The sequence below is a fragment of the Beauveria bassiana genome (assembly GCF_000280675.1).
Source record: "Beauveria bassiana ARSEF 2860 unplaced genomic scaffold BBA_S00008, whole genome shotgun sequence".
NCBI classification, from domain to species: Eukaryota; Fungi; Ascomycota; class Sordariomycetes; order Hypocreales; family Cordycipitaceae; genus Beauveria; species Beauveria bassiana.
Genome location: NW_007930843.1, coordinates 306,091 through 316,949, shown reverse-complemented (window position 1 = coordinate 316,949; position 10,859 = coordinate 306,091). Strand labels below are relative to the sequence as shown.

Below are 10,859 nucleotides of genomic sequence, written 5' to 3'. Positions count from 1 at the left end.
ATTCGGCGGTAGGATCGGTTGATGATGTGATGTGATGCTTTCTAGGGGTATGTCTTGCTCGGACACCATTCCACTACCTGGGCATGGTTCCTTTCCAACCTGTTGCTCTCCTCTTACTTTGCCTCACCTCGAGGCCGTCATAACAGACTTTGTTTTTCTTTCGGAATCACGACCTTTCATAGGTAAGCGCTATATAAACGGACCCAAGTAAACTCATTATTGGAGTCTTAGGCAGTGGCCTCGGCTTCGGCCTGGTTGAAGAGCTCCTCATTCTCCTTCTGGGCCTTGAGGAAGGCGTCCTTGAACTCATTGGCATTGTCCGAGTTCGCGAAGCGAATAGCCAGGGTCACCGCTTCAGGCTCGCCCTCGCTGACGTCGGCAGCTGCGTTCCATACCCAAGAGCGATCCGAGCCGACGTTGGGAGCCAGCTTCATGTCGGGCACGACTGTTTTTCTTCGTTAGATCTGTGGATCATGTGCAACCTATCTTATCTTGACTTACTGTAGTGGTTGGCGCAGACTTTGAGCGTCTTATCACGACGCATCACCAGGCGCGTACGGCCATTCTCCTTGTGCTTAAGCAGACGGACATCGCCGGTGCCACGCTCCTTCCACTCGTTGGACTCCTTGATGAAGCGGAAGAGCTTAGCGCGCATCTTGAAAAGCTGTTCCTCAGACTCCTCGTTGGTCTTGGTCTCGACCTTCTCCGTCAGTTTGATGACGGGCTCAAAGTGAACGTCCTCGCTTTCAGGAGCCTCCTCTTCGCCCTCAGCCTTGGCGGCATCGCGCTGGGCCTTGGCGCTGCCAGAGTTGTCGCCACGGTCTTCATCATCCTTCTTCTCCTTCTTGGCGCCGCCACCAAACATGGAGAAGACGGCGGAGGAGGTGACTGGCACATCTTCCTTGGTCTCAGTCTCAGTGGCAGCGGGCTCCTCGGCCGCCGCAGGCTCGGTAGCTGTAGGCTCCGACAAGGTAGCCTCAGCCTCGGTAGCCTCAGCAGTGTTGGGCTCGGTGCCAGTGGCCTCGGTGGCCGTAGTTTCGCCCGTAGTCTGGTGAAAATTATATAGTTAGCAAACTGCGCATAGCACCTAGATTTCTTAGCCGCACAAGAATCTTCTTGCTCTCTTCCTGTGTCCCAACTGTTCAACAGCCACACCGTTACCCCCACCACCAACGGGAAAATTGCAGTATCCACGCTCATACCTCGAAGGCCTCGAAAGGCTTGGTCTCCTCGACCTTGGGTTCGCTAGCTTCGAAAGTCGACATTTTGCTCGATGCGTACGATGACTCGATAGAATGAACGTTACAAGAAAATCTATTGTAGGGAAGAAAAAAGAACCGTTAGCCTCGACTGCTCATCATTAATGCCCACCGCAACTCCCAGGCAGCCCCTCTCTGCCCGCCGCTAGACGCCAGGTACGAAGAGAGGGGTGGAAAGCTTGTGATGGAGGGGAGAGGGTCATGGCCCAGGCCATGTCAGGCCGGCACTCAGAACATACTTTGAAGAATAAATGAGTTCAAGGTCGGCCCGTGATGCAATATCCTGCTTCTTCTTGTATGGCTCGAGAGACAAAGACTTGGGGAGGGTCCGAGTGCCAGATGCAAAACTGGTAGGTAGTACTGTTGTTGTTGTAAATTACAAGTGCGGGCTAGTAAAAAACGAGCGAGCATTGCCCCTCATTTCGCCCCTTCCCTACAGCGGCCCAGGTGGCGGCGCGGAGCACAAACCCAACCCCAAGCCCTGCCTGGCACTGGTTGGGGCATGCCTGCCTCGCCACGTACCAGGTAAGGTAGGTACCTACCTAGGTAGTCGATGTACCCTTCATAGTGAATAGACTGAAGAAATACCTTGATGCCCACTGCCGCCTGTATCACGGTGATGCGTGCAAACCTCACAGCCCAAAGTGCCACAACGTAGCAGCAGTGCTACCCCGCGCCCCGTACTGGAAACGAGAGAGAAACTCGAAGCATCAAAGAGTCAGATTTTTTTGTAGAAAACACGAATGGTATAGTTCTTCAAATTAAATCTCTAAGCCTTAGCCATTCCACTACCGGCGACCAAATGGTTGAAGGTCCCACGCCTGACGAAACAGAAACAAAAAGCAAAAAACTATCCGGATAAGCAACCTAATTAAAAAGAACCCTTTAACTCCTGTATACCATGCGTGTTCAGTATCTGATTGTATTGCGTCACAGACATAGTCAAATCCAAAGCGACTACCGCCTAGAACCTGCCGAACCTCCACAAAATCCTGTATCGTAACAAGCCGCCAAGTTGAGCATCCTAGGCCCTTGCTTTCATGCCTGACGACTGGAGTTTTTGTAGAAGCTCCTTAGCTGATTTTCTCTTGTTCTGTAGGTACACTTGCGCTTTGCTCGCGTAAGTCCGGTACTCATCGTCCTTGCCTTGAAATTTAAGCCACCACATGCGGGCCGACACTTGCGCATCCAATAGCCCAAGTCGGAGCTGCGTTTGAGCGTTGCGTACTGAATAAATCGACTTGCGGTACTTTTCTGGAATGTCGGTGTTTTCACGAAGGAGCTCGAGAGTCTCTCGCCAAATTTGGGAAACAGAATTGACTAGGGGGCGGGCGGTGCCAATGTTCGCATTGATAAGCAGATCCTGCGCTCTTTCAGTCCCAACCAGCCATGCATGGGCGAATGATTCCGAGGCGTGTTCAAGAACACGTCCAGCTCCAGCAAGACATCGTCCCGCCTCGTGCGCCGCAACAGGGACCAGCTCCGACAGATCTTGGGCCAGGCTTTTGGTCCTCTCAAAGGCGTCCACTATGATGCCCTTGCCAAAGTGTACCTTGATGGCCTTTTCTATCTTAGGGCGGCATTTGCTCTTGACGGAGAGGTTCACAACGCCGTAGGCTTCTCGGCGAGGAAACCTGACAAGGATGCCATCCTCAACGGCAAAGAGCGAAAACTCGAGCTCCTGCGTGCTTCTTAATACTGTGACATTGAGACAGCTCTTTGACATCCAAGTATCTCTGACATCCCGCGCAACGTGGATCAAGACATCGTTCTTGCCATGAGGCGTAAAAGAAACAGTCGGTTTCCGTGAGCGAAAGAGGCCTTCATCTGGCGAACCTTGTAACGGGATCAACGCAACTCCAGAAGTAGATGAGCTGGGGGGCGTTATGTTTGGCTGCTGGCTCTGCGTAAACGATGGAAAAAACGGAGTCTTTGCGATAGTTGACGTAATGCTAGACACATTTGGCTGTGAGACGTTCTCAGTCCCGGGGACGACTGTGTGGAATACTAAAGCCACAGCAATGAGAGTTAACAAGCCGGGCAGCGCCGCAAATACCAATTGAGCGATAGAGTCAGACACGCCATAAGTCCATAAGAGCCACCCAGTGGGGAATCTTGCTTTGAAAGATTCATCTTGAGGACCAATGTATCGGCTGGCCTCGGGCGTGAGGATCGAAGGTGTACGCAGGCTATTATCTGCATATTCTAGGGAAGCTCTGGAGGAGTTATCGTCATCGTCCGCATCATCTGCGGTGATGGGGTGCTGCATTTGAAGATAATCAAGCCCTGGACTGCGACTGAGAAAAGTCTCCTCGTGGGCATCAGCGACGGACTCTTCATCGCAGGTGTGCTCTGTGCCTGCGAGGCTGACAACGTCATCTGGACGATGGAACTCAAGCGATCCTACCGATTCGCTGATGTTGTCCGTGTAGTTGCCGTCCTGAGACTCGCTGTCGGTGCACCCTATTAACTCGTAGGTGGACTCGGACAAACCGGCATCCTCGACCTGGGCGCTCGTCACATGCATGATGTCTGGATCGCTGCTAGAGATCCAGTGGGCAAGGCTTTGGTTGCCCTGCGGTCGGGGAAATCGGAGAGTAGGTTCGGAGAAGGATAGCGGGGGATCTTGGGAATCTTGGGAATCTTGGGAGTCTTGCTGCAACGACGGTCTCGGCAGGGGAGAAAAAATCTGCGTGTCGCGACGAGTTTTAAGAGACGGCGAAGTCGACGGGATCGGAGTATTCTGCTGTCCCATATCGAAGAAACAAGTCAGCAGGGTAAAGTCAGCGGATGGTGGCCATGCAGAAGTGCATGGGCTTACACGACCGCAGCAGCTGAAGGAGGATTGCAGGTGCGGGCAACACTGACCACCATGTAGACAGCGCGATGGAGGTTGGGAAGGGAAACAGGCGAGGCAAGAGTTTTTAAAGAAATGACAAAGCACTAGGCTAATCCAGAATGTTGTGTTGAGTCTGGGGCGTTGACTGTGCGGCTGTTTGTAACCTGATGCTGCCTGATGGCGATGAGGTGGGGTTGACGCCTGGTAGTTGTATAGGCCAGAGAGCGAGAGCCGGCTTTCGGACAAGTCGGTGATATAGCGTATTTGCGTTCTGTTGCAGAGGAAGTAGGCCAATATGATTTGAGAATCTTATCTTCGTCGGTATCTGGTCGTTGGTCGTCTGGGGAGAAGGGTGTTACGCGGGCTGGAATGAGGCGAAGCCGGTGCGAGCGTGAATAGTTGCTAGAAGGCGTACACTGGCAGCCAAAACTTGTACGAGTGGTAGCGGGGAGCAAAGTGAGAAGCTTACGGTGGATGATTCTCTCAAAAGCAGAAATCAAAAAGGTGCAAGCGTAAGAGGAGAAGAGCAAGATGGAAGAAACGTTTCAGGCTGCATGCATTCACCTTGGAAGGTGGGATGGAATGCATACATGGAGAAAGTATGGTCAATTGTACCAAGCAGAGCGCGACTGCGGGCTACGCAATGCGGTTTCACACTGTAAGTACCGCGGGTAGGTGGGGGGATCGCAGCCAACAGCGAGTACCGAAAAGGAAGTCCAACAGTATGGCACACACTGTACGACAACTACACTTGACAACGCGCCAGCCCCCGCCGCTGTCAGGCGCTGTTATTCGCTGAGGGCGCCGATAGTGCAGAACAACCCCTCGCCCAAATATAGGCCACATGACGGGATGCATGGATAAGACTCGACCGGAGTTTGGCTGCAAAACCGAGAGCTAGCAAGGTTAGATTTAGAGGATGCGCTTGTTGCCTGGAGGGGTCAAAACAGACAGCTACGTTGATATTGACTGCACTAATAAAGCAGCGCATCCTGAGAGTCATGGGCACATGCACAAGTCGAGAATTCCCGATCCAAAATCTGAGGAACAGAACATTTCCCTTATTCCATTCTAAGGCTGGCATTGAACTGATGACGTTTCATGGCTCAAGAATGTCACTGCCGCCTCACAGTGGATCCAGAAGCGCTGCGGGGTCACCAAGACGGCGGCCGCGCTGAGCTGTCCACTGGCACACTGGTCGTCCACTGCCCCTCCATCTCTCGCCCTTTTTTACCGAATTATTGGCTTGGTTAGAGTGCCTTAGACACATCACAGTTCATCACACGACTCTTTTCTGACTAGTATACCCTGCTAGACCGAAGCCAGCGCACCAGCCATGTAAATGGACACATCTTGGGCATTGGATGATATAAGGTGATTGAAATCCCTCGTTTGAGGGCCCGTGTTTTCTAGCCATAGTGACCGGATCTCAAAACAGGCTGACACCTCCTCCGTGGACGACTAAAAAAGAAGAACGAAAAAGAGATGGCCGTGAGATACAACAGACCCCGAAAACAGATAATCCATATGTACAATTGAAATCCCATGCTGCCCCATATTATGCGGAAAACAAGTCTCTACAGCCTCACGGACTGAACCGTTTGAGTGACCAACAGAAAAAGCAAATTTGAAGCAAGGTAGGCAGCGTTGCCAGTATCCGCAGTCTCATAAATGCAACATTGTGTATCGCAGAACAATCAAAACGGATGTGAGTTTGGAGGAAAAGAAAAAGAAAGAGAAAGAAAGTCGGAGTAGCTTGTCAAAAGACCTGCCTCCATCGGGCTGCAATAAAGGCGCACATTGCGCAGGGGTATCGTTACATGTAGCGTCATGCTGAGCAGCAGACCGGTCTACTCAGTGTCTGCGTCGATCGACAACACATTGGAAGAAGAGACTGGTCTGCAAAGGATCGAAAGAAGAACAAGAAAATGCATCGCTTACAGCACCCGGTGCTGCTGAAGGATTCTTTTGAGAGAGGCCGAATCGAAGCTATCGTCGTCTGGCATCATCTCAATGATGCCCGTCATGTTGGCCACCAGATCACCTTGGTTGCGATAGGCCAGTAGTGAAGGTACGGCTGCCGGATCAAATTCAATGTCGTCGTAGTGGACCTTGACAAAATGCGTTGTCGGATTTGCGCGTACCAAAGGCATGAGAGCATCTTCGATTGTCGCTGATACCTCGCACTATATTTGCACTTGATATTAGTGACCGTAGTCATCGTGAATAAGTAGGCGCAATTAGGTGTGCGTCTGCTTACCTCATTGTCATGCACAAAAACAAGTACCGTCGTTTCACGGTTGACTTTTTCAATAGCGTCGAGGTAGCCCATGGCATCTACCTCGTCCAAGCGGCCATAGATGCGCACACTTGGGCTCGTTCTTCTCGTACGTACGGCGCGGTTGGCGGCACTCTCGAGCTCCCGCCGGCGACTCTCGCGCCACTCGCTCAGGAACTCGTCGTCAGAATGACTCTTGGCGTCGTCGTCTGTATCGCTGTCGGATCGAGCGCCGCCAGTGATGGTAACGCTGTTGCCGGTGGAGGGGGCGACACCAGCGAAGCCGAGGATGCTTCGACGGGCGCTGCGGGCACGATCGATCCATTTGGTCTTGCGCGCGGCCTCGTAGCTGCGAGCATCGGCAATGACACCTTTGACACCGGTGAAGCGTCCGCTGTCAAATGAAGCAGGAGGGAGCTTGAGCTCTGACGAAGCGGTGGGCATGCGCATGTTGGCGTCAATCTGGGCGTTTCGATATGTCTCCTCCTCGCTGAGGTCCTGGTCAGACTCGTTGTTGTCGTGCTTGTCTTCGGGATGTGTTGCGGCACGAGCAGTATGATTAGACACAAGCTGGTTGAATTCGTCTTGGGCGGCCGTGGTTGGAGCCATATGGGTGACAGAACGATAGACTCTCCGGAAGAGAGCCTGCGAGAGCCGGGATGGGCGGATATATAAAGTATTCAGACGTGACTGGGTCGGGGGTGTGTGGCTACACCGAGTCAACCAAGGTATGTAGATCCTGTGGGAGTGCGACAGCAACCGGAAGTGCTCGAGGTGGGCTAGCCTTATCCGGGGCCTGCGGTGCGTCAAGAGTAATATGTCGAGAGAAAGTAGCTAAAAGGCCTAGGGTACAATGCATAGGTGAGCGGGAGACAGCGTGACAGGACGAGCCAAGCAGGAAAGCAGCTGCGAGTCGGCGCGCCGGCGCAGAATGAAGCTGAGGAAGCAGGGCACGGAAGTGCGTTGAGAATGAGAGCGTGTTGTGGTGGAGTAACTAAACTGACAGGGCAGAGCACAGCGAGGAGGTGGGGGGAGGGGTGTGGCTTGGGGGGTGCCGGCGTCTCACTGTGCTGAAGCGCACGCGTGAGGGGCGCGGTGGGAAGATGAAAAAAAAAAGAAGAAAGGAAATGAAGCCGGGCGCTTGATAGCTTCGGAGAACAGAGATATCTTGACGAAGACAAATCTTTCGGGTTTTGTTCTGTTCTATTGCAGTCATTTATTGTTGGCGTTTGTGGTCTGTCGAATCCGCACTGCAGACGAGGCACGAGACTGACAAACGCAACGGCTTTGCACGACAAGGCGCTTCTTTTGCAGTGGCTGGCGTTGCGTTACAGCGGGCAGTTGCCAGTGAGTGACTCGCAGGCGTGGCTTATTATATTATTAATAGGGGTTGCGAGGATCCGTAGCGCCACACGCACACATGCACCCGCCACGCTACTGAGCCTGACATTCATTTGCATGTCCAGCTCAATGTTTCGACCTGCAGCTCCCAAAGATGCAAACGGCACTTGTCAAGACCAGCAAGATTGCCCCCCTTTTGTCCATGTTGCAAGCCAAGCCATAAAAAACACAACAGTTGACCAGTAATATCGAAACTCGGGTCAATGACCGCATGGCCCTCCACCTTCGAAACAAGCATGTGCATATCGGTAGGCTTGGCTAACTATGTAGGTTGCGGCGTCGTAACTAGCCCAGTTTGCCCAGGTAAGGTACTCTTCTCCCAAGTAGATGGGCGCTCCGGGGTAAGAATCCAACATCATCCGAACCAGATTGCGGCTCCCCCCTCGTGAATATCTCGTCCGGAATGCGACTTATTCTGATCAAACCATTGAGCCGCAGGCTGCCAGTGAGGTGAGGACTACCGCGGGAAACACAACCAGCATCACAAACCAGGACCCGTCGCTTGCAGCAACCCGCAACCACACAACAATGCACGCCCCGTTGTCCTTGCTTGCTTGGCTTCTAGAAGGATGCGAGCAGACGAACCACAGATTTTGCCGTGACATATCGCGCGTTGGCCATGCTATCATATCTCGCCTTTGCCGTTGGCCGGGGTCTCTGACAGACGCTCGCGCCAGTCCCGTCACATAAAGGGCAAAAATCTATAAGCAACACCATAAGTAGGCCCAACCCTTTGCTATCGGACACCCTATCACCAAGCACTATGCGCATTGTTCTGTCATTGTTCTATCATTGTTCAATCATTGCCCGTCCGGCCCAGGCGGGCCATATGCTACATCGTCTCAAGCACAACTCACCAGAGACCCAGCATCTGGTCTAGCCTGCAGAACGCCATGGTCCAGCTGCACGAGAGCCCAAAAACAACGTGGCTTTCCAAATTGCCATCATCCACCCCGGCAGCTCACGGATGCAGCCGATGGCCCAAGTCTGTCATGCATGAATCTTGACCGGAGTTGGGCAGCGTCTTCTTTCGATGTCATTCAGGACCAGGAGTCGCGCATCCGGCGCCATGGCCACATTCACCGCTTTGTATAACGCTCTTACCATGTGGGCGCAGACGGACGCCACGTCAATACTCCTCGATGCTCGTGAAAGGGGGGCGGGCACAGGATTGCCGTTTCTCAAGTCCTGAAAGTTCCTCCAAAAAAACACTGCTGATTGTGCGGTGACATTTGGGCCGTCTGACTGCTGATCTAGGCTGGTTTTTTCATCAATTGACGACGAAGTTAGGCCACCACGACAATTTCAAGCCACCAGATGGCGGTCGAATAACTCACTGCCAAACTGCCTATTTGGAGTTTCCCCTGCGCACGCCACGAGGATCTACAACTAATTCCAACGGCAAAAGAAGCCATTGCCGCACGTGAAATTGAAGCGCTCAGCCTCACCACCGCGTTGGTGCTGGCTTGTGGCGCAGGTGTTTCAGGCTCCGGCTCTGTGCGTTTCAGCTAGCCTTTCACCCCAGGGGGTGTCCAGCACATGAACAACTTTTGTCATGAGCATACGAAGTACTGAATAAATCATAATGATATTATGTGTTGCCGAGTCCCGTTTTCGGAGGACATACTCTTTTCAGGGACGACGTCACACGATGCAACGACTGACGCGGTTGACTATGCAATTGTCGACTAATGATATATATGCCAACTCCTGCGGAAGTGAGGCAAAGGACACATGCTTCCCTTCATTTCGTGTCCGACAACTCAAAGTTACATGAGTCGGTTCCTCGTTTTTACACAGAGTCAAGAAACCGCGAGGCACACAGCCCACACACTTCTGAGGTTCTAAGAAGACAGTTTCAATATGCCTCCTCGTCATTCTCTGCGTGGTGCGCCTTCTGAAGCGCTTTTATGTAAGTCTCCGTCTCCTCCAGCCACCTGTCCATGTCTCGATGCTTGCATTTTTCAGTAGAAGACGTTGTCAAAGACGGCATGTCGGGGTGGCGCTCGCTGAACATGGACTGTATGTTGCGTGTTGAACAGATTTGTAACTTGCTTTCGGGATTTTCATGGCTTCGAAGATCAAGAAGCTGCCTCCGTACTGCAAGTACATCTTACAAAACAGCCAGCCCTACTTGCCTTGTCGAGTCATGCCTCTTCACTTCTTCAACTAAATACATACACAGCCAGATATCCTTTGATGGGCCGCCTCGTACTGCCCAAGGTGGGCAGGCTTATTGAGTCCGTTAACAGCCTTATGACGTGAGCTAATTTTGTAGAGGATCTGTATCTGCGCTGACAAGGTGTGCGTCCACTGAAACTCGATGATGTAGTTAATGCTATAGGGCTTGTCGAAAAAAAAAATGCTATTCGTGTCGCCAAGGTCAATAACAAAGACCCTGCCGCAAGTTTGCGTCGATACAGTCGTGCGCCGTGGCTCGCAGCCTAGTAACATCAAGTGGCCATTTGGCGCCGGCCGTCCTCAACGTCGAGTGCGGATTTGTTAGGCTGTTGCCGGAGCTTGGCGTCCTGGAGTGATTAAAAAATCGTGACTCTACTTTACTTAAAGTCGGTATATCGGCGACGGATCTGCCAAGAGACCCCTTTATTCTCCACCATGTGCTTTTAGAGGCTCAATACCCTGCTTCAAAGATTGAGTATATTTTTACTGGAGAGACGGCGCGCGCCCGATGTGTGGCTGCGGGATGGCATTCATTAACTGTGTGACGTGGGTCAGTCGCGGGAAATATTGCTCCTTGAAGTTTCATCTTGCCAATGCATATGTCAGTACACGGCCAGAACCTTTTGCCTTGGGCCTCGCTAATGAAAAGGAATCCTGAGTCGAGGCCATGGCGGATCAAAGGCTGCGCATGCTTAAACTGCCACGACATACTCGAGGCCACCGAGGATTCTGTTCTGTGGAAATGTCAGCATAGGTGGGCCAAGTCTTCGACAGTTGGGGACTTTGGGCCGTCTTGCGATGGAGCCATTGACGCAGCCCAAAGGCCATCCAAATGCCCGAATCAGTTTCTTCCGAGCAATGCTCCTTGCAGCTAAACTAGAGATGAGTCGTAAATCTCTGC

General features: G+C 52.4%; 4 protein-coding genes across 4 annotated transcripts; 1 reads left to right on the top strand and 3 right to left on the bottom strand.

The window, feature by feature from the left end:
- Positions 1 to 227: 227 nt before the first annotated feature.
- Positions 228 to 1,265, bottom strand: BBA_03742 (ran-specific GTPase-activating protein; the record flags this gene model as incomplete). Its single annotated transcript, XM_008598839.1, has 3 exons — positions 228 to 445; positions 502 to 1,048; positions 1,203 to 1,265. The coding sequence occupies 3 exons, from the start codon at positions 1,263 to 1,265 to the stop codon at positions 228 to 230; spliced, it is 828 nt and encodes a 275-aa protein (XP_008597061.1).
- Positions 1,266 to 2,283: 1,018 nt separating this feature from the next.
- BBA_03741 (uncharacterized protein) lies at positions 2,284 to 4,014 on the bottom strand (the record flags this gene model as incomplete). Its single annotated transcript, XM_008598838.1, has 1 exon — positions 2,284 to 4,014. The coding sequence occupies one exon, from the start codon at positions 4,012 to 4,014 to the stop codon at positions 2,284 to 2,286; it is 1,731 nt and encodes a 576-aa protein (XP_008597060.1).
- A 2,021-nt stretch (positions 4,015 to 6,035) lies between these two features.
- On the bottom strand, positions 6,036 to 6,985 carry BBA_03740 (phosducin-like protein; the record flags this gene model as incomplete). Its single annotated transcript, XM_008598837.1, has 2 exons — positions 6,036 to 6,284; positions 6,359 to 6,985. 2 exons carry the CDS (start codon positions 6,983 to 6,985, stop codon positions 6,036 to 6,038), a joined length of 876 nt encoding a protein of 291 aa, XP_008597059.1.
- Positions 6,986 to 9,640: 2,655 nt separating this feature from the next.
- Positions 9,641 to 10,042, top strand: BBA_03739 (uncharacterized protein; the record flags this gene model as incomplete). The annotated part of the gene is made up of 3 exons (XM_008598836.1): positions 9,641 to 9,689; positions 9,746 to 9,799; positions 9,963 to 10,042. The coding sequence occupies 3 exons, from the start codon at positions 9,641 to 9,643 to the stop codon at positions 10,040 to 10,042; spliced, it is 183 nt and encodes a 60-aa protein (XP_008597058.1).
- Positions 10,043 to 10,859: the final 817 nt, after the last annotated feature.